Source organism: Numenius arquata, chromosome 2 (genome assembly GCF_964106895.1).
Source record: "Numenius arquata chromosome 2, bNumArq3.hap1.1, whole genome shotgun sequence".
Classification (NCBI taxonomy): Eukaryota; Metazoa; Chordata; class Aves; order Charadriiformes; family Scolopacidae; genus Numenius; species Numenius arquata.
The window spans coordinates 119,342,799-119,369,218 of record NC_133577.1 but is presented as its reverse complement, the minus strand read 5'-3'; the positions used below and the strand labels follow the sequence as shown (position 1 = coordinate 119,369,218).

At 37.0% G+C, this 26,420-nt stretch overlaps 1 protein-coding gene across 2 annotated transcripts in view; it reads left to right on the top strand.

Annotated features, from left to right (window-relative positions):
- The window catches only part of MAGI2 (membrane associated guanylate kinase, WW and PDZ domain containing 2), a 760,760-nt gene that overhangs the window by 632,196 nt on the left and 102,144 nt on the right, over positions 1-26,420 (top strand). For both annotated transcript variants that reach the window (XM_074161622.1, XM_074161614.1), the window contains one exon: positions 8,427-9,062. In XM_074161622.1, coding sequence (XP_074017723.1) covers positions 8,427-9,062 — 636 coding nt within the window. The remainder of the gene's footprint in view (positions 1-8,426; positions 9,063-26,420) is intronic.

Here is a 26,420-nt window from a genome sequence, read left to right as displayed (position 1 = left end):
ACCTCGGTCAGCAGAATGTGGACCTGAGCAATGAATAGACAGAAAAAAAAAACCCACCCACAAATCAAAGCCTTTAATCTTAGCTTTAAATGAAGTTAATGACCTAACTCATAGTGAAATCATATTTGCACTGGTCTCAGAGAGTCAGCTGCTGAAGTTAGGCACCTGGATGAGCACTATGTGTGAGTACAGCAAGAAAAGCAGAATATTGATCAAACAATGTTGAAAATCATGGTCTTAGTAAATAGATAACAGAATTATAAAACTGCCCTAGTTCTGGCAGTAATACTCACTTCAGTTACAGGGAATGTCCTCAGAAACCATAAAATCTCTAAAATCAAAACGAACTTTCAAGTTGTATCTCTATAGATTTAAAATGGAGACTAATCCTACTTATCTGTCTTTGCATATGTTTTTAAAGTCCGACTAACTGATGTTACTTTCACTAAGTACTAATTTAGTATGTGAATTGTTATTGCTAGTCCTCATGGTGCTAGCATTGCTGAAAGAAAGGAAAAATCCTCTATTATTCCAGTTTAGAAGTAAAATATAAATGCCCATTACTAAAAATTCCCAGTTACATATATATTTCAACATATAAAGACATTTGTCTTCATGCTGCAGCCTCTTTGTAAGTGCTCCATCTAGTTCCTCACCTCATTCATCTCCCTCTTTCCTTGACGGCTGTTTATGTCAAGAATTAGCAGTTGCAATGGTGTGCGGTTGACAATGCTGCCGAAAATGTCTTCCACCGGGGACAGGTGGCACATTGCCAGGAGTCCCAGGCGGGGACAGGGGCTGCTTGGTATTTACATCATGCTCTGCCATACCCTTATGCCTTTAGGCTGCCGGGAGGCTGGCTGGGCTACTTTCCTCCTCCTGGGAGCCATTACCTAGATAAATGTGATGCTCTGCGTACAGAAATAAAATGTTATGCGCACAAAAGCAAATGTGTTGTAAATTTTGACCTCCTTTTTCTAAAGAAAAAAAAAAAAAAGGGCTTCGCTTCTACATGAGCCTCTGCACACAGTGACACCTTTCAAAGTGATCCCAAATAGCTATGCAAACACGGCATACATTTTTTATCTTGCTCTTCAGATCCACTGATGTTTTGTCACGCGGTTCATTCACACCAGGCATTTCAGGATGCGAAAGTAGTTCCTGCAAGCAGAACCTGGACAGAGCAGGCTTACATAATTTGTAAATAAAAGGCTGACTTCAAAATTGGACCTTACTCTTTTTATGTGGTCTTGCTTCCAAATTACTTGTCATCTTTTAAATAATTACTTTTTTGTAAAGTGGTGTTTTTAACATCCATGCTATGCTTTCAAATGCTTAAAGAAGTGAAAAACAGTCTAGCTAGGAAGAGAAATTGCCTGCTCTTTAGCACTTTGTGAAGAGCATTCATTTAAGTATTCTATTGCTTTACTTACGTTTTTATTCTGTAATGTTTCATGTTTACTGGATCAGCAAATAATCAAGGTCTTTAGATTTTTTTGGAATGTACTTTATCCCTCTCTCCAAAAAAGTTAAATGCCTCTATTTAAATAGCTTTTACCACTATATGCAAAATACAAATAAAATGTAAATAGTTTCTTCTACTAATCCACATCTGCCTGGGTGTAATTACACGATACATGCTGGTTAAGCACAAAAATTTTGAATAGACAGCTTTTTAATTAGGCATGTGCATTGGGTCACAGTAGAATTAAAATGGGTTCTAAAAAATTGATTGTATAAAAATGGCACCTGCTTACTCAACAGATCTGATTCTTGGGTAAAGTTGCAGACGTGTGTCTGTGTCAGATCCCTCTGTTGGCTCTTGTAGAGGAAGCCAAGTGTGGAGCCAGGGTGCTCAGTCTGTCCAATGATGGAGACAGATTTTAGCCTGAGCTAACCACTTGTATAATGATGTTTTGTAGAATTACTGACTTTCGAATGTGACAAACAGCTGATTTACATCTGTTGCTCAGTTTTTATTCAGAGGACAATATAGGCCTGTCTGATGCAAGTTTGAGAACCTGAATGCATAGAAATAGGTTTTGATTTCACTTTTTGTCAGATTTAGTAAATAATCATTTTTGTTACCCTGACTTTTTTCCTCTGAACCTCAGTTCCCAGAGTCCAGTGAGTGAAAGGAGGATCTATGAACAGTGGTTACTTGTCAGCTTTGCAAAGTTTGTCAGCACATGGGTAAAACTTTCTGTACAAGGTAAAGATTGGGAAATGGTTCTTCTGCACCAGTCTAACAGAGATATTTTAATGGGCTGTTCAGTGTTCTCACCAGCAAGGGGTCCTGAAATTATTTCTGAGTGCAGAGGCAGCTGAGCAATATGTCTCCCAGCAGCTCTTTTCATTTCACTGTGGCTGCCACAGTGCTATCTATCAGATAAAGTTGCTATAAAGCTAATAATATAGTGGTCAATTTTATATTTAGCTCTTCTAATCAGTAGCTATGGTTATTATATGCATGTACTTCTCCCCAGGTTACATTCTTGATACGTTTTAGCAGTTAATTTAATGTTCCTTTTTAAAAGAAATAAGTTACAATTTTCTTGGCAGGTGTTTTAAGTATTTCAGTATTAATATGCAATAGTCATCTTACACTGAAATCTCCTTTAAGAAGTTATTATAATTCAGTAATTTTCATTTTAAAAAAAAGAGTATTTATGTAATGAGTATTAACAAAAAGTAGGGCCAAATTTTTTAGAAAAAGATAAATCAGGCTACCAGGCTAACTGCAGGATCCTAGGTTTTGTCTTTTGTCTGCAAAAGTTATGCCATGCAGATGCTAGCAGCTGGAGCCAAATTGGTTTTACAAGGTTCTGTGGTGGGTCAGAGTACAAGAAAACAGAGGATTTTTGTTTATGCAGAACCTGTTGAAATCTTCTACATCCAAAGAAATGACTGTACCTACTCATTACAAAAAATATTTATTCACACATTGGATTAACACCTACAGCAGTTGGAAGGAAGTTGAAATTCAAAGTTTCAGAACATAATTTGGCTGCTACTGTTCAACTAAATGATCCCTCACGCACTAGTTCTCTTTGCTGCTACTAGTAACTGTACGTGCACATATAAAAATATCTCATCTCTAAAGAATCTTCACCTCTTCCATGACCATCAGTCACGTTCTGTTGTTATTAAAATTACCCTCGTGTTTCATATCTCAGTACTGAAAACACGCTAACACCTCTGAATTTATTATTAATAGGCTACACTGCCAGCAACGTTACAGCACTTTGCAGAAAGAGAAGACAAGGTCACCGCTGAGAAGTGACAGAAATAGCTAGTAATGACAGCAGATAGTGTGGGTGGGCAGGTGGAGGGAAAGCTTCAACAATAAAGTAATCATGTATTGCTAGTTCTGAAGCTCATGTAAAGCGTGCATATGCGAAATTTAGAGTATATGGTTGAGAAATGCAAGTGGGAATAAGCAATGCTGGAGAAGTTGGTAGAATTTACCTGGGCTATAAATGCAGCCAAAAAAAAAAAAAAAAAATGCAGCCTGAGCCTTGCAGAGCTGTCTCTGCCCCCCACCAAATCACAGCATTCTGTCATATTTTAAGCACAGGAACAAAGATACTAGGAGCTTGATCCAAAACCCATCAGAATCAATGGAGATTTTTCTACTCAACTTTGAATGTGATCATAAATTAACAACAAAGATTGAATCTGCATTTTTTTCCTCTCTATTCAGATGCTGAAGTTTAAAGGATTCTAAATAATAATAAGAAGGGCAGTCCAGTACGCAATTCAGTTCACTGAGGCACCATAAAAAATTCCAACCAGGAAACTGAGTGCACAAGAAACAATAAGAAGAAATAAGCAAAGTTTGTATACAAATGGTAGGAAAACAAGAAACTTTACCTACTAGTGCAAGATGTGTATATAGACATTCCAGGGGTAACAAAAACATAGCAGAAACAATCTATGGAGTCACTGAATAATATAGGTTATTCAGAAAGGAGGCAAATAGAGGCGGTAGCATTACATGAAACATTAGGATAATTTTTAGTGAAATTAGTTATGTCAATAAAATAGATTCTGTTTGGATCAAGCACTTCAAGCATGAAAAAAGTATTTTTTCAGAATAAATGCTTGTGGAAAATCCCTGGGGTGTCAGATTTGACTTTGCAACATTACTGTAGAGAGGAATGTAAGTACGAATCTGTCATTAGAGGATGTTGAAGCTCAAAAATTTCTTCACCAGTTGCTAAAACAACAAAAAGTAATGACAGTTTAGATCTAATTTTTGCTTCAAAATATGTAGATAACAAAATGTAACCTTTAATCAAGTATTCAGGCATTGAGTCCACTTACATTACATGACAAAATACGCAACGATCAGCAAACTTTAATAAGCAAAACAAGCTAGTTAAAGAAGTGAAATATTTTGGGTCTTCATGGATATTTCTGTGAAGAAGACATTAAATTTCATCAAGTGTAGCATACTGTGTTGTATCTGACAACAGGGGACTAGATTCAGCCATCCAGAAAGTCCTCTCCAGTCCTATGTTCCTAAATTAGTCAGTTAAATGCAAGACTCCTAAGTAAAGCAAAGGTAATTGTAGGATAGCTTGACAAATTTGGTTGCTATCAGTATTCTCTAACATTCTTTGACTCAATGCAGAATTTGGTCATTGGCTGCTGGACAGCAGAATCTGTTCTTGTGATAGCGTAGTGTTTGAGATGTAGGACAGGACAGGATGTCTACTCTACTAGGTAACTATCAAACCTGCCTCTTCATCTAGAGAGCCTCATTCAGATGCCTTCTTCATAGATCTCCTGGTCTCTTTCATCCCTGAGCAGTCTCAAGTAAGTGAGGGTTGGTTGGGGTGTGTCTACAGTTTGTACAGGCTAGTGAGGAAGATGAAATTGGGGATAGCACCCAATAGTGAGGACATTGAAGTACACAGATGTTCAGCCTGAAGAAGAGAAGACTCGGGAGGCTCTTACCAATGTATGCAAATACCTGAAGAGAGAGTGCAGAGAAGATGGAGCCAGGGGCTTTCCAGTGGTGCCCTACAATAGGACCAGAGTCAATGAGCACAAAGTGAAACACAGGAGGTGCCATCCGAACATCAGGAAACGCTTTCTTACTGTGAGGGTAACCAAGCACTAAAACAGGTTGCCGAGAGATGTTGTGGAGTCTCCCTCCTTGGAGATATTCAAAAGGCACCTGGACGTGATCCTGGGCAACTGTTTCTAGGTGACCCCGCTTGAGCAGAGGGCCCCGCTTGAACAAGATGGCCTCCAGAGATCCCTTCCAACCTCAGTCATTCTGTGATTCTCTTAGCAAGCTCCAGCCATTTTAGTAGGTTTAATTCTAAAAGCAAAGCAAAGTTGGATGCTTAATATAAATGTTCTGCATAACTTCGAAGATACCCACTCACTGTGAAACTGTGATTTCTGGAGGCAGACTATGGCTTGCTTAGAAAATCAGGCAGGAATTATAAAAAGGATCACTATTATGCTTGTCCATACACACCCATTATTATTGGAAGCAACAGGAGAGAACAGGCAGAAAAGATGCTACAGGAATCTTTCAGGAAGTTTTCCTAAAGTAGAGAGGTTTTGAACTTTGCGTTAGCATGGCACTGGCTCTGCAATGCTCTTAACTTATCTCACTTTTCCCACCAAGTGCTGGGTACTTCTCTCTGTGTCATCAATGAGGAACTCTCAGCCTGAAAAATGAGTTAGATTTGGAGAAACTCCTACAGTACAGACATTTACTTGAAGGATTTCTGAAATGAACCCTTTTTATTCCTCATTCATGTACCATGATCTGAAACTGTATCTTCCCAGTTTAACACCACTCCACTGTAGCTATTTCTTTGAGTTGAACTTAGTAACTCATGCCTTTTTCCCCATCCCTCTTAACCTTCAGCCATATGTTCTCTGTATGACAGTACAGCATTATGGGTCTCAAATGGTTCAACTGTGAGTGAGTTACAACTTCAGAATGTGCCTAGGCATGCTATTCATGTTATACTTGAGAAACCACAAAGACCTTTAAAAATATTGATTCAGGAAATGCTGAAGAATTTTCTGCTGTGTTGTGAGGGATAATGCAGGGTCATTATTTGAAGAAGGAGTTCTTACCCATGCTCTTTTTTGCCTGTTTAATGACTGGGGAAAGGGGCTACTTGGCCTGTATTTCCTGACTGCACTCCTTGTGCACAAGCTAATTTCTTTTCACTGAAGACCTATGTAATGTCAACTCGTTTATCTGATTTTCTGATTTATGACAAACATATCAGTTTAAGGTTTAGATCATAACTAGTCCTGTAAAAATGCATAAAGTGAAGGGGTGAAAACTGACAATAATTTACTTGCCCAACACAATAAATGCATTATTCCTTTTGCACCCTGCTTAAATATTGTAAGAGAGGATGAACAAACAGATTGGTCTCCTCCCACCATGTATCTACATTGCCAGCACTCAGGGAAATAAAGACTGCAAGGATTAAAAAGTTGCAAGGGTACTATTAAGGCATAAGCTACTGAAACAGGAGCATGCATTGAAGAGGTCTCAGTTCAGCAGTATCAGTCCTATTATGAGCAATGTCAGCCTCAACGCTAATGCGGAAGCCAGGGATGAGAATGCAGGTAAGGTCTTTCTATACCAAGGCATGAGCAACTCGCAATGAATTGCAGCCATTGCCACGATAATAGAATACAGTATATTCTTTCTCTCTTTTAAATCTTAACTTTTGAAAACTGTTTTACTCTCAGCCGCTTGAGACAGAAGCACCGGAGTTCTTTCAGCACTGCCTGTGAAGTGATCTTACTGCTTTTGCTTATAGTTTTTAATATATTTATGATGCATGTTTAAGACAGTATTTGCAGCTCCTAGGGTTTCTGTGAATAATATTCACAAACATTTAAACAAATTCTCTTAGCACTTTTTCCCTAGACACCCTAGGAAGAAATCTTTCTCTGAATCACAATTTGTGCATATGCAATTAATTACTGTCAGGCTGTTAGACAGGCTGATCATGTGGGAATTGACCATTTCGTTTTCACATAGAAACAGCCTTTGCCTTTCATTGTCACATAGAAACAGCCCTTGCACTGGCATCTTGGTGATGCTCTTTTTTCCTCACTTCACTTGATTAGGTCTTTTGATTGAAGTACTTGAAAGACATAATTTCATAAATACACTTCAAGCAATTCCACACAAATCACCTCATCCTCCCTAAATCATTTTAATTTTATTGCTGAATTTTCAAATACCATTAAAAAGCATTATGTTATGATAAGTCAATTATTGAACTGTGTACCATGTAGACACCTCACAGTGTTGTCTGCATAAATGGTTTCTTGTTCCTAATTAATGGTAGGATAATAAAGTGATCTTCACTTAGAAAAGTACTTTAACTTGTGGAGTTCTCTAACCAAATATCCTTCTCCTTTGTTATAAAGATGCAAACTTTTATTAAAGTGGAAACCGACTGTGGGTCATCAAACTATTCTGAATATCGTTTGTGCTGATTATTCATTTTTGATTTAACATGCACCTTATCAGTACCATAAAAAAATATTTATCGCTATAAATATAGAGATCCATCCTAACAACAAGAAGGAACTTGAATTAATTTCTGAAATTTTCGGTAACAGAAGCTGGTTGGTATGTGAGCAATATTGAGACCCATCAATAGCCTGTTGACTTATGCTTTTTTATAAGCTCTGACTGGTGGTATTGGTGGTAAAGGTGGTGTATTTATTTTTATTTGACCAGCTGGGTCAGCTGGAAATACTAAACTGATTTTCAGACATTTGCCTAGATTATCCTAATGAAAAGCTATTATACCTAGCTATAAAATTTTTCTGGTCATTGTCCTTGAACCATCATGGCTACAACAAAATGCCACTAAACATCTCTACAATAAGCAAGATACAGTTTAGTTCATGTCTAGAATAGGAAATGACTGTAGTAATCCTGGATGTCTGATGGCAAGTAATGATATTTAGTAGGAAACTGTCAATATCATGATCAATGCAAAAAGTATTTCCTTAGGCATATGCATGCAGTCTTGCATCCCTATTCGTTGATTCTTAAGTCCATGAGTACTTACTATTTCCTTTTTATTTTTCCTTTTACTCTTCACCAAACAGTAGTATTTCTTGAAAACCAGCCCTCCAAATAAACTTCCATTGTATCTTATAAAAAAGTAATCTGTGGACTACACTGAAAAGTAGTTAAGAAAAGTCTGGGTCAAGCTTAATTCTCCAGCTGTGAGTTTCCACAGAAAAGAAATAGTACTGTTATTTTCTATTTGTATTACATTTAAGACAGCATGTTGATATAACTTATTTTATTTTTTAGTAGATTTCTGTCTCATTAAAAAAAAATGCACTGCATATATAATAACTGAAGTTGTCTCATGTTTTGTCACTATTTTTTCTTCTCTTTCTAGGTGATGTCATTGTCTATATTAATGAAGTTTGTGTCCTTGGACATACTCACGCAGATGTAGTCAAACTCTTCCAGTCTGTTCCTATTGGTCAGAGTGTCAACTTGGTGCTATGTCGTGGATACCCTTTGCCCTTTGATCCTGAAGATCCTGCCAACAGCATGGTGCCACCCCTTGCAGTAATGGAGAGGCCTCCGGTAGTGGTAAATGGAAGACATAACTATGAAACTTATTTGGAATACATTTCTAGGACTTCTCAGTCTGTTCCAGACGTAACAGATCGACCACCACACTCCTTGCACTCCATTCCAGCAGATAGTCAGCTTGATAGCACATTCCCACCACCTGCCCATGATGATAATGTATCAATGGCTTCTTCTGGGGCCACCCAAGCTGAACTCATGACCTTAACCATTGTGAAAGGGGCCCAGGGCTTTGGCTTCACTATAGCAGACAGTCCTACAGGACAGAGGGTGAAGCAAATTCTAGACATTCAGGGATGTCCTGGTTTGTGTGAAGGTGACCTCATTGTTGAGATCAACCAGCAGAATGTACAGAACCTGAGCCATGCAGAAGTAGTGGATATACTTAAAGAATGTCCTGTTGGAAGTGAAACTTCTTTGATTATCCATAGAGGAGGTAAGTTTGGAAAGTCTGTACAATTACAAAAATGTGTGTAAAGGGTTCTAAACCGTAAGACATACATATACTCACTACATCCTTGTGTACTGGATTGGAAATTAATTTCCATGTTGTGGGAGGTAACACCATTTGGTCTGGAAAAGTGTGTCTGCAATTAAGTATACCAGGCAAAATCTAACAGTTTGTCATGCGTTCCTTTTTGTGTTTTGAGTGTCAATTGTCCCACCTTTGTATAAGGGTAAAACTAGAGCAGTTCCGGACCTTTCAGCCCATAATAATTTTATTGTGTCTGCAGCAAACTCTTATAGTCCCAAAGCAGTGCTGCAAGCTTTAGGTGTAATTGAATAAATCAACTCATTAAGGTAGATCAAAATCAGAGCAATCTGTTATCCCTTTACAAGGTTACTGGTTTTGATAAGCCATTTTGCCTCCTTTTCCTTCATTGTAAAACTATTGTGCAGTAGTTGGTTTGTTTCTTTCTTGATCACAAAGATCCATAGCATATTTTGCTCTGTTTTAAAAAAATAACTTCTAGCAACTGATTTTTTCTAACCAGTCTGACACAGTAAGCTTGAATATACACCACTGGAAGGGGAGAGTCAAGACTTATCTGTAAGGAAGCATAACAACAGAAGAAGTTGCAATACCTTGACAGTAATTTCATAGCTTTTAATATCTTAGCCAAACAAATTTTCTTCAGTAGTTTCAGATGAGCATCTTGAGATGAGTCACAATTTATTATTACCTGAAGTGAGTAATGATTGAATTTCTTTAATTAAAGATCTTCATTCCTCTAAAAGCATTCTTATGTCACTGAATGTACATTACTTTGTGCTTCAAAAGAAAAAAGGGTTCTATACAGAAAAGCCAATTACTTTCCTTCTGAAGAGTAGAGGTTGGAAAGTGAACCTTTAGTGTTTGCGTAAGCCAAATCATTAGAACAAGGAATATACTAATATTTTATCAAATTGCAGAAATAATAAACATAAGGTGTTCTAAATATCTGCAGATTTACATAGTCAATAAAGTATTTTTTTATATCTATATTTGAAAGAATGATTTATAAAAGACAGAATCTGACATTTCTTTGGAATGAAGCCTAATTGAGTGATAAGTAAAGGCCAAAGATGTCACTATAGTATATGAACTTGGAGAAAGTTAATTGTTGCAGAGGTGCTATATTAGTTGGTATTAAATCTGGTTTTATTTAACATCCATTAAGAATCTAGAACAGTGGAGTAAGCAACATTTTTTTCTGAAGATGCTGACAAATCAGGGAGAATTGCATAGCAAAAAAAAAAAAAGAGTATAAAGGGGATTAGAAGGGTTAATGTAACCCCAAAAGATGGGATTTTATTTTGAAAAATGCAAGCTAATCCCCCTCTAGAGGAAAACAATTCAGAACACCAATCTTCAGAGAGAAGTGGAGTGTGAAATCCAGTATGCTGAACAAGCCTGAGTAATAATAGACAGGAAAATAGATATTTCAGCAATCAGTGCAGGACAGTAGAAAAAAACCCTGAAGCAGCAACATACTCAAGCCCATGAGGGTAATTCCTCTCTCTCAAGAGAATTTCTTCTTAGAGCATCGATTCATGATCAAAACAAGTTGATCAACATGATAGTTGAACAAGTTCTGGTACATTAACTAAGCTGTGGCTATTTTCTACTCATTGCTGTGGCAGATAGATAGGAGATGCTGCTCTGAGCTCAACCCTCAATAAAAGCAGTAAAGATTTACACCATCTTGTCTTCTGCCAGGCCAAGCATGGAGGTACAGATAGTTACCCTAGCTCAGCTGAGACAAAATACTAGGTCCAAATGCAGTAACATGTTCCTGAGTCTTATCCCTCTGTTGCTGGGGCAGGAGTGGTCGGTTGCTTTAGAGAATGCAGAGAAGGGAACAAGAGCATGTTTTGTTCATGGTAAAACAATGACTAAGATTAAAACAACTGTTTGGAAGTACTACAGAGTAAATAAACATAATGGGATGATACAGAAGAAATGAAAGTTTACTATCAGAAATTTCTGTGCATCAGAAATAAGGAAAATACCTTAATGCAAGGACTCTGAAATTAAAGAAAAGGCTCATTTGTTTGAGTGATTCAAAAGAAGTGTATGAGACAAACCTATTCTACCTGAGAAGGCTAAATCATAGCTTAATGGAAATATGAGAACTGTTTTAAGGGGACAACCTGTTGGGTTTTTTTTCATAAATTCATAGGAAAAGGGAATCCATGTGACCATGTATACATCTATAATGCAGGTAATCATATCTATGCTAGTCATCAGGTCTCCTGTTATAGTCCCTGGGCAGAAATAGGCCTTATTAGGGTGCAATTTATTTCATTCCAATGTAGATGTTTCAAATAATTCAGGTGTACCCTAAAAATATATATTCTGCTTGACTTACTATAAAGGGAATTGAGGATGACTGCTTCAGATGTATGTGCCTATCCCACACATTATGAATAAGAAACAGATGATAAGATTTGGTCATGTGAGATAATCTGAATACAAAACAAAACTTAGAGAAACCTTCTATGATTCTAAAATATTTAGTCTGTGACACTGGTGAAGCAAGGCATCCTTTTTTGTTACTCACGGATCCAATTTTTATTTTATTATCTTTAATGTGTAATGACATTTGAATTAATATCATCCTTTTCCATCATTACCCTATGCATCCTGTCTTTAGCATCTCATTTTTAAGATTAAGACCAAAGTATTATTCCTGTCTGTGGAAGAGGAAGACTGTGTTTTGCATAAGGTTGTGTGTTGCCTTGTAATGTATTCTGTCTCTGATAGGAATATGGCCTGACTGCATAGTTCACTGTGACAAATCCATTTTTTGTAAGTGACTTAATTCCCCTCTTTCATCGAGCAATCTTATCTGCATTGCAGACAAGAGAGATCAACATTGGCTGATATATATTCTCACTGCAGGAAAAAAAATCATCTTCTACAGGAAAATATACTCTCTCCTATGGATATAGTATGCATGCAACAGCATTTAAAAAGCCATTGTCCCTTAAGCTTAGGAAGTCAGCAGCCAGAGTATGCAGGGGAAGGAAAGGTCTGCATGTTTCAAAAGGTTGGAGAGACTAGCAGTACCCAAATTTAAAGAGGCCACTAAAGAAGACTATCTGAACCAATGCCAAACAGAGACTTGTCACGGGGTATTACCCAGCATTTTAAAGTTTCGTGAAAGTGTACGCATTTTAAAGTTTCTAAAGCAGAAGTAGTAATTTGCGTGCATGTTAAAAAAAAAATAATCATGGAAGTAATATCATTGTATATCTAAGAAAATGCTAAACAGCCCTTGTTTAGACAACAACTCTATGGCTAGAGATCTTACAATTTTCTTTCTGTTTATTAGTCAGGTTCTTTGCTAAACACAGATGCTCTGCTTAGTACAATTTCTTTGCTGACCAGCCATATAGTTTCCATTGTTTACTATAAGCTGACAGAAGTGTTCATACTGAAAAAAATAAAATGCAAGGAGAAGATGGTGGAAAAGTGTTGCCAAAAAAACGAGCAGAAACAAGGAAGGTAAGAAAAAGATATGAAATTGTTTGTTACCCAAACAGATTTACTCCTTTCCAGCTTTATTTCAGCCTTCACACTTCACCCTCAGCTTGTGCAGCAGTCTGCGTCGACTATAGGCTGCTGAAATAGTGTGGAAGAGCCCTCAAAAATCAGTCTTTCTGAAAGTAGATAGAGCAGAAATTCTGCATTAGTCCAGAACTACTGAAAAACAGCTTTAAGTGGTTGAAGCGGCATGTACTAAATTTACGTAGAGCAAAATATTCGCTAATTAGGACATTAAAAATTAGTTTTGGCATGTTCTACTGAATGAGCTATCCAAATACCTGACATATGCCATCTCTTTTGGAAAGTGTCTTTGAAATATATAAACCTACAGACAGCAGCCCAGCCCCAAAAATGTTCCCATCTAAAAAAGAACTAACACATTCAAATGCAGATCCATCGAGACTATGTCTGAAATACTGTTGTTAAGGAAATCTGAAGACAACGCAGGACTGATTCGTCGCAACTCCTAAACAAGTGCTGTGAGTTAAACATTAAAAATAAATGCAAAAATTGGGAGCCTGACAAAGTTCCTACATCAGATGGCGATTTCATAATGGTGGAATCCAAATAAGCTCTGAGAAACTGAGACTGTTAGTACAAAACAGACCCAGAGAACTGATGTACTGTCCATAGAGGATAGTTGTTAGCTCACTCCAGGCATGGGACTGGAATAAGCCAGCAGCCAGTTTCACCCTGGCACAATATGGGAGATAGTGTGAGCCACACACAATGCGCAAATAGTCAAGAGGAGGAGGGAGAATTTAACGATGTAGATGTAAACTGTGAGAATAAAAGGGTCTCCTGGTATCTTTCTCAGATTTTGTACAAACCCTGGTAGAAATTTTTAACTCCTTAAGAGTGCTAACAGATACCAGTACATCACATGAAGTGCCTGCAATTTCCAAAACATCCGGAAATTTCACAAAAAAAATCTCTGCGTATTCTGGTGAATAAACCTAGCCCCTCAAAAGGACCAGACTTCAATAGAAGGGATACTAACTACATCCTTGGTGCCCTTTCCATGGACTGATCTCAGATTTACCTCTCTACTGCAGGGATGAGGCTGCTATAAGGCTTTTTGTCCAGGCTTGCTATAAGATGTCTTTCAATTCCTATGGTCAGGAAAGCTTATACTTCTTTTTCTCCAAGTTGTCCCCTCCCTTGGGAAGGTTGCACAAGGTAAAGCTGCAGGCAGCACCATCATCCTGCCAACACTAGTCTGGCCCAGGCAGTTCTGATCTCCTGGTTCCACAACCTCAGCCCACCACTGAGGTCTCTAGAGCTTTGACTCTGCTTCTGCAGTTCTTCATTCAAAATATTAAGAGAGTACCTGGTGCAAACTGGAGACCCTTTGTCTCATGGCTTGCTCATCCCCAATTCAGGACTTTCTAGTCAACAGTACTGTGGGTTTGAAGAAATGAAATTGTTAGAAGGACGGTGTAGGTTTTTGATTTGGGACTTGTGGAGGTTTTCTATCATCCGACAGTCTTTACTCTTTTACATTCCTGAGTCACTGGTGATTTTTTTCCTTCTAGTTGTTTCCTAAAGGAACCCAGTCTTGGTTTAATTGCTTCTTATGGGTACTCTAAATTAATAGCAGTCTGTTCATCCTTAATTTGTTCCTGAAGGTATGCTTCTTTCTGTTGTCTCTGACGAGATATTGGGAGATACAAGGTCTGATAGCTCTCCTGCTTCCTGCTATATTTCCTCCTCTCCAGACAGTTATTCCAACTGTATATTTACTCCTGATCCCTTTTCTCCCATTTCTTGAGAATATTCTGATGTTGAGAGGAACTTAGATTCATTTGTCAACATCTGCATTTTTAGCTCTGCTGTATTCTTAAATGACACATATATCTCTTCTTTGTGAGTTTAAGGGTCATTTGATCCCACAAAGGAAATGTACACATGAACCTAGTAGTGAACCAGTGACCCATTAGAAGTGAACCGTGTGAACCATTGATACCTAGAAGTCAATGACATAAATTTCTTCTGTCTAACATGCTGCTAAAACATCCTCTTTCAAATTTCTCTTTCCGATTTACCATATCATTTTACCTTGCCATCCCTCTGTGAAGTTCTGTGTTGTTCCTAGGTCTGTGCTTTAAAACTGGTGGAAAACAAAGGTCCATAGCTGACCTTTTTCCTTTCCATCTCAAAATTATGAGCTTTTACATGACATCATAAACTCAACAGTTTCCTCAGCATGAGTTTTCTGTAAATGTATCCTTCTCATGCTGGCTTTTGAGTTGTTTCATTTTTTTTCTCATTTTTGTTGCTGTTCTTAGCTAGTCATGCCAAAAATATTTAATGATCAAAAATATTGTGAGTCATGCTACATTGTCCACTTCATTGACTTTGCTGTTAGATGTCATGTTGCCCTTTTCCCCACTCCCAGCTTTGGCCACTTGTCCCTCCCTACCTTTCCTACATAGAAATCAATACTTTGGGCAAGATAGTTTCATAACAGCCTTGTGAGAGGCGCAGTTGTCTTTCCTGTGTTAATTCCAGAAATAAAATCTCTGAAAGGCTTTTAGAAAATACTGTTACCATGCAAGAAATACTGCTGTTCTATTAACATAACTCCTGGAAGCACTGATTTCTAGATTCATTTTTACAAGGCATGTCTCACCTTACAGGGTATCGTATTTTTAGCTGTGAGATATATCATCTCCTACTACCCTTCAAATTATTTACATCTTTTTTGTCCTACACATTGAGACTGTTTTATACTTTGGATTAACTTGAAATATTTTTAAGTTTCTTGTTGTAATCATATGGTATGAAATTTATTTTAATAAATATTTTACATGTTATAGCAGGTAAACTAAAAAATAAGTTACACAGATAGCCTAGTTTTTGAAGAGATTCAATCTAAATCTTGTTAGTAAGAGAAATGATAACCTTTCAGTAGCACGGGAAATGACAAATTTGAACCGAGGGAGTCATGGCAGAAGACCAGTTATCCTAAAATTCACACTAATGAGACTTTCATATCTTTTCTTGTATAGCTCTGATTAGCAGTGAAACAGTGTGCAATTGCTTCCATATTTCTGAATAAAAGAAAAAGAAACCATAGACCTCCTTAATGAATATGGATTCCTGAAAAAATAGACATCAATAATAGTTAGTAGCTATTACACTGTATTAATGGAAGTAGTATTAATTGCATTGCGTTTCAAAGTGGTAGTGTTATGGGTTTGCTGCTTCTTTCTTATTAATGTTTGTGCAATGTGTGGTATGTTTGTGGATAATTTTGCAAAGCATTAGATAAATCTTTTTTACATATATTGCATAGAAGGTTTTTAATGACTATTAGCAAGCATTTTGTTTCAAAAGTACTTTTATTGTTGGTGAAACTGTTTTCTAATGTAGGCTTATATGGTCTGTATTAAATCTGAACAGTGCTTGTATTAAAACTTATGGGGACACTTCTCCTAGGGATGTGTGTGCCTGACTCTTGTTGATATTAAGAGGAGTTTGCACACTGGAGAAACAGGTCCCTCTAGAAGACCTATTAGCAAACAGAAATACAAGTGTGTAGACATAGATTCTCATCCTTGCATGTCATAAAGAAGTAACTACCATTGCTCCAGTGGCTATTTTGCCATTAAATTCTTATGCCCAAGATGAGGCTACATACAGTAAGCAGTCAGATGTTATCATTGTTAAGTCTACACAGAGACTTGCCACACACCTAGGCTTTGTGCAGGGCTGCAGGAACTCTACCTTCAGGACAGGCAGATACTTGTCTCTATTGAGGAGTGCAGGGCACGTTTGTCTCTGGTGGCTGCAGCCCTCGTCACTGCTCGAACCCAAGAGCTCTGCTGACAGCACTGCAGCTTGATTTCAGTCTTACCAATATTACTGAATGAATTAATACTAATCGAAGAACAGTTTGCTTGAGAAAACAGAGTTTTTGGCTTGCCTACACTGGAATCTGGCCAAGCCAGAGAAGTTTCTCCTCTGTTCTTGCAAGCAGTTTTATCAGAAAACTAACCAGGTTATCTTGGACTGTGTATCTCAGTGCAAAATGGCATCTTTTGAAGCCAAATACCTCCCAAGCGTGGTACATGGGAGGACCTACTGCAATACTGGGGCATGAAGCAACTTGGTTTTTTTCGTAATTGCCCATAGTCTAGGCTCTGAGTGAATCTAGCCTTCCTCAGAGGAGATCTGGGAGATCTCAACCTAAGGAGGGAGACCTACAGAGCTGGACTCTAAGAAAAGTACCATACAACCTGTGCTTGTGTACTGAGGCATGTCTAAAGTTTAGTCTAAATGTGTTGAATAATGTTTCTGTTGGTTCAGTATAATGTAATGTCCTATTAAACAACATTTGTTGGGTTTCCAAATCTGTTGTCAAAGTACATTGTGTAGATGTTGTGACGTGGTGATTTGTAATATAGTGCAATATTTTATAGTAATAAAGTAAGCTAATACACTATGAAACAAGTGAGTACATTATCTATTGTGCTACAGACACGAGACACAGCACTGGGAAGATGGGAAGATGTGATTTTCAGGCACTTCCCAAACCACTTACAAAAGCTACAAAACTCTCTTGGCTCCTACCGTTTGCCTATCCAGTAAAAATGCAGAAACTAAAGTAGTCTTCTAGATAAGGTATTTATCCCTGTACAATTCTTTAGGCAATTTTCTTTTACATTCTTAAAAAGGGAAGGAAGGCTTTAACAATGGCTACACTTGCCCTCTATGAGTAATGCTCAATTTTTTTTATTTTTTTATAAACCAAGAGCATACATTTATTAAATACAACACTGCCCTTCTCAGGAAGCCTTTAGGTGACTCATAATTCAAACACAATCAAAAGCAACACCAGGGTACATACACCTTTGCTGTGTCACCTTCAGATTACAGTATAAAAAAGGACATGGAAGCCAAAGCTGTCAGGCACAAACACTGCAAGTTGACTCCCAAGTGGGTCAAAACAGATTTCTAAAAGAAATAAATTGCTTTCCAAAGCCATATTTGTCATGACTTGGAACAGTATTTCAGTGTGTAAGAAACATACTGTGCAGTTTTCCTGTTTGATAAACGAGAAAAATCTAGACATTTTTTATTATTATTTTGTATCTTTTATTACCATGAGCTTAAAGAAGGCAAGCTTTCTGTGCACACATTCCTAGGGTCACCTTATTTTTGTGTATATTTCAGATAGGTACAAATTATATTTAATGGACTTTTTAGAATATTTTTTTCTCTAATGTAAGCATTTTTTATTGCATTTCATGTGTTCTAGATAGAGAACTTCTAAAGATCCTATGATAATTATAAAAAACCTCTGTATGCATGAATTAAAGAACAGACTTAAAACCTCTGAATGAGAAAATATTTTAATCATCTTTAAATTCATTTATCAATTAATTTTCATTTCCACAATGAGTTGTTTTTTTCCCTAGCAGAAAGTTTGCTAATATTTTAAAAGGATAAGTGATGATGATGATGATAGCAATAACAATAATACAGTTTTTCTTAAAGAATAAAAAAAAATCATTAAGTAATACCTCAGGGATTAGTTAGCATCAGAGAAAATGTTTGCTGATTATGGGAAATACCGCAGTATTATCTGCATATATTTTAATAGCTTAACTAAATACATTTGCCAGTACAAAGACAACATCTATCCATGTGAAATAATTTCTGTATTTTGAACTGCTTGTTCTCAATAAATGTGATTATTTTAGGCATCTGGGGCCAAAGCAGTGTCTCTGCTGCAGCATAACATTATCATATCTCTCAAGTAGTGCAGAAGACACCCTTATCTGTTCCTTAAGGAAAATAAAAGGAATGACCAGTGGAGAAACTTGTTCCTTTTTATTTTGTAAATATGATCCTAGTGGGATAGTGCATCAGAAGATCTAGCTGCTCTTTTGCATAGCTCTTCAGCCTCACGCTATTTAACATGTAATGTTCTCAAGAACAAGTATCAGGAATTACTAAAAGAACATGGAAAGATTCTGGCAGAGTAATTCAACTGTGTAACCAAAATGAAGGACAGTTACATAAATGGGAGGTCCTAGATCAGTCCAGAGAGAAGTCTGGGGAATACAAAAGTCCATGGGGCTTGGATCTGTGGCCAGTGAGTGACTAACAAATGTGGTAGAGCCAAAGACATTCATCTCCATCCAATTTCTGCCCTTCTTCACTAGCTTTTTCCATCCTTTACCTTTTTCCATCCTTTACCTTTCCATCCTTTTTCCATCCTTTACCTTTTCCATACAGATCCTTTCTTGGTCTGTATGCTTGTCATTCTGGCTCCATTTTCCTTCATTTGAGCAATTCAGAGAAGCTGTCATTCATGAATGTCAGCCCAGTCTTTGAACTTAGCCTTGCTTTGAGCAGGAGTTTGAACTAGATGATCTCCAACTGTCCCTTCCAATCTAAACATTTATGTTATTGTATGGTTCTCCATCTTTCTGATGTTTGGGGGCCCAAGGTGCTAAAAGAGGGTCTCTGACTGAATGTAATAAGTCACCATCTGGATAATTTTAAACTTCTTCCACAGTACTTCTCAGAGATAAAGAGAAACTATTTAATCTTCTGTCCTTATTACACCATATTGAAAATATATATTTATATAAAACAAATACTTATTTCTTTATATATGAAAGTTCTCTAGAAATCAATGCAAACAGAAAGAATGAAGACATGCTTTTTGATTTCAGCTTGCCAGTTGTGTTCATTGAGATTACATACACAGCAAATTATTCTCACACTATAATTGAAAATTAATGCAGTTTTTGTTTCTTTATTATGTAGCTTTCCCGACAGATATCAATGGCTTATGGGGTTGGCTCTATAATAGAAACACCTAGATAGTCTGATCCAGCTAACATTCACTATATGGACATCAACTACAATTATTTCTACTAAGGTTAATCTTAATTAAGCAAGAGGTTTATCTTGTAACTTGTTCATTGTATACCAAACTTTCAACTTTATCCAGCTCTAACAGAAGCACTTTTGGGTGCATTGTTCTAAAAGAAGAACCAGATATATATATTTTCAGTCAAAGTGGCCCTTTTTAAACAGACATCTCATGATAATTAATTGTGAATATACATTTTTACAGGTCCTTAAAGGCAAAGAAGCTGAAACTGTTTTACATGCTACATACTTTGGCCTATCTTCCCAGGCTTGCCTTGCAACACATGCAGCCATGTTCATCTCAGCTGTTATCAGGGATCCTTTGTAGACAGCTACAGGGCATCCTTCCTCATTTGAGCTGGGCAGCAAGCAGGGATCCCAGTATGATGGGGAGAACAGGCACCCCTAAGGTGCCATTCAGCTACTGTAAACATCTAAAGTAGGTTAAATGAATAGTGTTGTAAAGAGTCTATTCTTCCCTGTTGATTTTAAAAATTCACTTACCAAAGTTTTCTATTTAAATTTCTACTCACATTTGGTGAGATACATCCCAATTTAACTGTAAAAAAGTTAGATTTCTAGCCTACACTGGTCAAAATAGTTACCCCTGCAATCAGTGGTGGAAAATAGGCACCTGAAGAGGATGACATGTCATTTTATTCAGTCATTGCCTAAGCAGTTTGTTCTTCGAGTTTGCCCATCATGCTCCAATGATTACAGGGAAGTCTGGCTGGGGACCTTAGCTTAGCTGACCAGCCAGACAGACAAGGGTGTGTGAGATGAGTCCTGCCCAAACACCAGAGGCAAGCATAGAACAATTGAAGGTACAAAAAAACCCCGACCTTTATTACCACAAAGGTTGGCATCTTTCTCACACACTATAGCTAAATCTGGAATCCCATTTATGCTACCATAGAAAGTAATCTGTTGGGTTTTTTTAATAAAAGGGAAGTCATAAATGTGGTCTTGCAGAAACAAAAATTATTTCTGATTAAATATATATTAATATCTTTATTAATATTACAAGTTTGATTATAAAATTTAATTGTTTTTATATGATGAAATTTTGTAAGGCTTTACATGCGACAGTCCCACTCCTTATTTTAAAATGGAAAGAAGTAAAATTAGTATGGCTTACACTGAATTGAAAAATTCAGTGTAAAAACTGACTGATCTTTTAACATAATTGTAAGTAGGAAATCAGTGAGAGAATCTATTTTTAATGAGCTTCCTCTAGGATAAGTTCTTGGCTTTTGACTATTTTACACTTTTTATGAAGATCCTGTAGAAAACGTAAAATCAGTACTGATAAAGTTTGCAGATGGCAGAGAGATTGGTCCACGTCATTGGAGAGATGACACATTACTGATAAAGACCACTGTGTAATACTTAATAAATTAAACATCAGCAAACAGGAAGCACTTTCATGCAGTCTGTATAAATTAATTCCTGAAACACAGAGCAAAGAATGCAGCCCAAACCTGCCAAAGTGCTTTTGAATCATTATGAATAATCAGCTGAGCATAACATCCCAATGAAAAAGGCAAATTCAGCACAATTTCTTAAAATAAAACTTATTGTTTATATATTTTTCTTTGTAAGATGCCACTGGTAAACTATTTTATTGCATTTATTATGAATGTTGACAAAATCAATGAGATTCTGCTCCAGATCGTTTTCCCCTGCTTCTTCAGTTCGTATTTGTTTTTCCATCTTTTTTTTTATTTTCCATATTTACTTCAAAGTTATTACATGACACTTCCAGCCTCTTGCAGGAGTCTTATCTTTAACTGAAGTTTCTATTATTAATGACCTGAAATGTGGGATTTCTCTAGAATTTTCCATACAGTTCTTCATGAGCAAAAGTAATCACTGATTCAGTTGTCCATGTGCAAGGTAGATGGAAAGATGCTTCCTTAATACCCAATTCCTGTAAAACAATTAAGCATATAATTTCAGAATTTATTTCCTGTGAGGAATCTTACAAGCAGTTGTTCATTAAAAGCTTGTAGAAATGGAAGAAAAGGACCTGGCTTGGGAAAAGTGGTCTAAAGCAGAGCTGAAAGGATAGAAACTAGATAGTGAAGAATTAGGGATTCAGAAAAGATGGTTTGAATCATGTAAACAGTTCTCTAAGAAGTCATGTTGTAGGGTGATCCATTATTTCAGCAGAAAGGAAGCACGGTAGCACAGCCCCTGACCTACAACACTCTGGATACCAGAGTCTACTATCTATAAAACTGCTTGAAGGACATTTATGGTTATCATGAGGGCCTATTTACTTAAAACAGCTGCAACCATCCTCTGTGTCAAGTAGATAATAGCAGTCTGATGGAAAGCATCTATTTGGTTTCTTCCAAGTGTGTGTGCTACCTTCCTTACTCTGGAGAAGTTCCTGGGTCAGGCAGGTCCTCCTGCAGTGAAGACAGACTACTCCTCCCTTAGGGCCTCCTCATGGAGAGACATTTCCAATGGCAGTGGGATCTGAGCAGGTGGAAGAGGAGTCAGGGCAGAGAGCTGGAGATCTGCAGCCAAACCTAGAAACCTGCTGAGAGCAGCAGGGAGCAGACACATAGGCCTCAGAGGGAACGGGATCAAAATCTTCTGGGGACTGGCAGGGACTGTAAAGAGCTTGTTTTAACTCAAGAAGTCATTGATTTGACTGGAAACGAGAACCTGTAATGTAGGGAAATAGTGAGCAGGGCAAGCTGTTCAGAAACCACTTTTGATTCTATATTTTTTCTATATTTGCTTCTATTATTATATTCTAATAAATGATTATTCCAATTTTACATTCTCTCTATTTGAAAAAGTTACTTATTTTAATTTTATTATAATGGAGCCTGGTGGTTTGGGTTTTGATTTATTTTGGAGAGCCTTTAGAGCTGTCTGTAAGGTGGAGTCTAGGCAGATCTAGCTTAAATCTTTAGTTAACCTGGGATTCCATCGCAGGCAGGAAGGAAACGCCTAAACAAAATCTGCTACGTAGCCACAAAATAAAAAGCAATTTCTTCTGCCAGCATCCCAGGTTAGCATATTCTGCACGTTGCAGATCAAAGTCTTGAATGCTGGAACTAAGGAGTGATGATGCTTCTCCTTTGGAGCACTAACTCTGACATCATTTCTGTGGCTATTTAAATAAGAGTTAATAATTAAGAGAAAAAGTTACACTGAAATTCTAGGGATTTCAGAATTTTTTTTAAAAAGGGGAAAGTAGTTTACACCAATTTTACAATTCGGGGTGATAAACACAAAGATAATATGCATTGTTGCAATTATGAAGTCAGAAAAAGAACCCTAAATGGAAATTTACTATTACTACTTTTCCAAAATTTCCCCTTCTGCTATTTAAAACAACAAAGGTTATATTTGGAAATATACACAAATCTCAAAGAATAGTGGATATAAAAATAAGTAGTGATTTGGAAGGCAATATAACAAATAAGAAAACTTTTTTTTAATTCTGCATTGAAAATAATGTTGCAAATTAAACCAAACAAATTCAGGAAAGAAAAATAAATGCTTCTGAAATTTTGCATGTGGAGGATTAAACCCAGTTTCTAGAGAGTGAGTATTAATTCTGAAGTATTCACAAGCTTTTTTTCTGCTCCCCCCCATGTTGTCTGAGAGATAAAGAACTGCAGTGTAACAGGATATGTATTTTTGTCATTAAATCAAAATGCATCTATTTCAAAGTGCTGGTGTAGAAGTTGCAATTCAGTTGCACTCTAACTCATTCATACTAGGAAACGGATGATTAAAAATTAATTTCTTGTGTTTGTGCACAGAGGTACCCACTTTTATTCATTAATATGTGACAGCAACTTGCACACTGTTTTTTCCAGTTCTCATTAATAGTAAATAATCTTTACCAGATTAAAGATGTTCAGCATGTCTCCTATTTAGGGTCTGTCTTTGTATAGCAGAATAGTTACCCAACTTTCAGAACATTCCTCATGAAAAAGCTGTTCCATGGAAGATCTGAAGACTTTTTTGTTTGCTTTCTGTTGTATATTTGCTAGTATTTTCAAATTGCTGCAATAATTTCTGAATTCTTAAATTCTGAGTAGCTGGATGTATGATTTTATTGAAACTGGAATGGGATTGTAATTGGTTTCCTCTAGCCTATGAAATATTATTAAATTTCAAACACCTCCTCCCAAGATTGAGTCCTAGACCTTTTAAAAAATTTCACCAAAGAGAACACCCACTGAGAAATAGAGCAACTTAGTCTACAACTGCCAATTGCTTGATAGATCAAAAACTTTCTTATGTTATGAGAAACAAAGGGCTGTTTATAATAGGATAAATTAATTCAGGTTCCATGTTATCAGGACCATCTAATATTTAGTGCTTGCTAAACATTAGATGGTTGCTAGGTATTTTATCTGGAACTTAACTAGAAATTTCATCTGAGAGATGGTGGTGGTTTTTGTTTTCCAATTAACTGTTCAATATATTCTGGAAATGCAGCTGCTTTTCACAAAAATGGCTTTAGCAAATCACCATTCACCAATGAAAACTCCCTTTGTCTGAAGAGCACTAACAAGCTCTAATTTAAATCAACCTTCTCCTTCCTCTTCTCCTGAAGTAGACCTTTTGTTGTTGATCCCTGTGACAGGAATTATATTTTTTAAATTAGTTCATCAGAGTTAAAAACAAATCCCTAAAAAGAGCCAGGGGTGTATTCCCCGACAAACTATTTCCTATCCTAGCTGATTGGGACTATGCACCAGCAAAACTGTGTGGTGACTGGGTAAAGAGCATGCAGATCTACCTCCAGTGTCTTTTTATTTACTTACCCTTCAGGAAGGAAAAGGTATTTATCACATCCAGTTTTGTGACCATCACTGGTTAATTTTACTGTTCATTTGGATTCCTTCAGCCAGCTACAGTCTTCAAGCATAAATTCCTAGTTTTTGTACTGTGATCATATGGACATACTGAGATATATGGTTATACTGAGGAAGAAAAAGATCTTTCACAGGTCCAAAGGCACATCCAATTTTGCTTTCTTATTCAGTAAATTCTCATTTTAAAGATGGAGGTATCCTAGCTAGGTATCCTAACAAATCTTTTTAAAATGCTAATTTTAAAGCTTAGGCCAGCTGTGAGGTGCACAAGGTGCTTCACGGTTGTCAGCACCATCTCTGTTTAACTTGTCATTTTTACGTACTGTTCCAATTTTCTCAGTATTGAGGGGTTATTTCCGTTATGTTAGACATGCCATCTAAATCTCAACAGTCTGAGATCAATTTATGTTCCTCTAAGAGAGAGAGCCCTGTCACAGGGAAAAAAAATTACCTATTCACAATTTTTCTTGCTTTTCCTTGTGATACGTTAATTTAATACTTATCACTTCCCAACTATCTTGTCAGGATCCTTTATCAGCATCATTTTTTAGTGTTCTGTTCATTAACTTTTTAAAGTACTGCACAGGACTATGTGTGACTAGCACACAATCTAAACATCATAAAATTCACATCAATACTGTTCCTCTCTCACTGGACTTAAGGACACAGCCTTTCCTTATGTTAATTGCTCATCTCCAAACCTTCAGAAATTCAGAAAAAATGTGACATTTCTCAACACTTTTTTGCAAGCCAGATCACCTTGATCGATTTATCATGCTTTACACTCTTCAGTGTTCTGTACTGCAATAGTATCATGCCCATCAATCATTATTTCTCTCTCATTTTTTTTCTTTCAGGCTCCTATGGTCTTATGCTAAATCTTCTGAACTTCATCTCATTTTAACCATTATAATTTAGATAGCTGCAAAGCTGTTACTAATTCCAGTTTGTTCTTCTTGATATGTAAGTTGAATACTGAGAATTGCCTCCTGACTGGGTGAACATGAAAGTAAAGAGGTTTATCTCTATTAGGTGCATGTCAGTGTGGACAGTATCAAATCTTCAGCAGCTCAAAGCAAAGTGAATTATCAAGGAGTTCAACCAGGGAACTGAGTTTAGAAATTCACTGTTCTCTTCACAGTTTTGTTACTCCTTGGACATCCCTTGCCGAATATTCCGCTTTCCTACACTAAACAATATACATTCACAGCTAAGACTCAACCATGTAGAACTTGAATCTTGTGATTAGTTTTTGTTCCACTGTTAGCCTTTTCTTTCACCATCTGCCACTGTTTGTCAACCTTTCTGTTCTACCTGAATCCCTATAACTAGGAATAAACTGGTCTGTCAAGCTGGTGTGAAGGAGCAGGAAATTGGAAAGAAATTATTACCTTGAATAATGTCTGGATCCGAAGAATCAAATAAACATGCTTATTCCAGCATCCACCACTGTGGCCAAGTGGCACTATTACCTTTTAATTATGTTGCCATCGGGTGTTTATCATTCCGCCATGTGGTATGAAAATGAGCCAATTATAGTTAACACACCTGAGCTCCTGACACTTCCCATTGTCACAGAAGAGGTTTCAAAGGCATATCAATAAAATTCAGAACCCTGCTGACAGCTTAATGCATATTAAATATGAAATTCTGAACTTACTACAATGTAATTTAATAATGACAGAAAGGCAGTCAGGTAAAACCAGCAGGCACTCTCAGTCTCTTATTAACTTATTTGTTGCTTTATGATGAACTTTTGTCCAGTGCTCCCAAACCGCAGAGAAATCAAGAGGAGTGAGACTCTAAGCTCACTAACAGACATCCGGGACCATCTGAGGTACCCTGAGGTATCAAGAAATCTTTACTGGAATGGCAGAGTCAGTGGGAGACACAAGATTGTCCAGGCTGACAAATGAAGCTCTGAAGTCTCCCATAGATTCCATGTCATATCCGCCAATCCAGCACAGATCTCTGAGTAATGTAAAGTACAGCACTCTTGGTATTGGACCTATAGTTG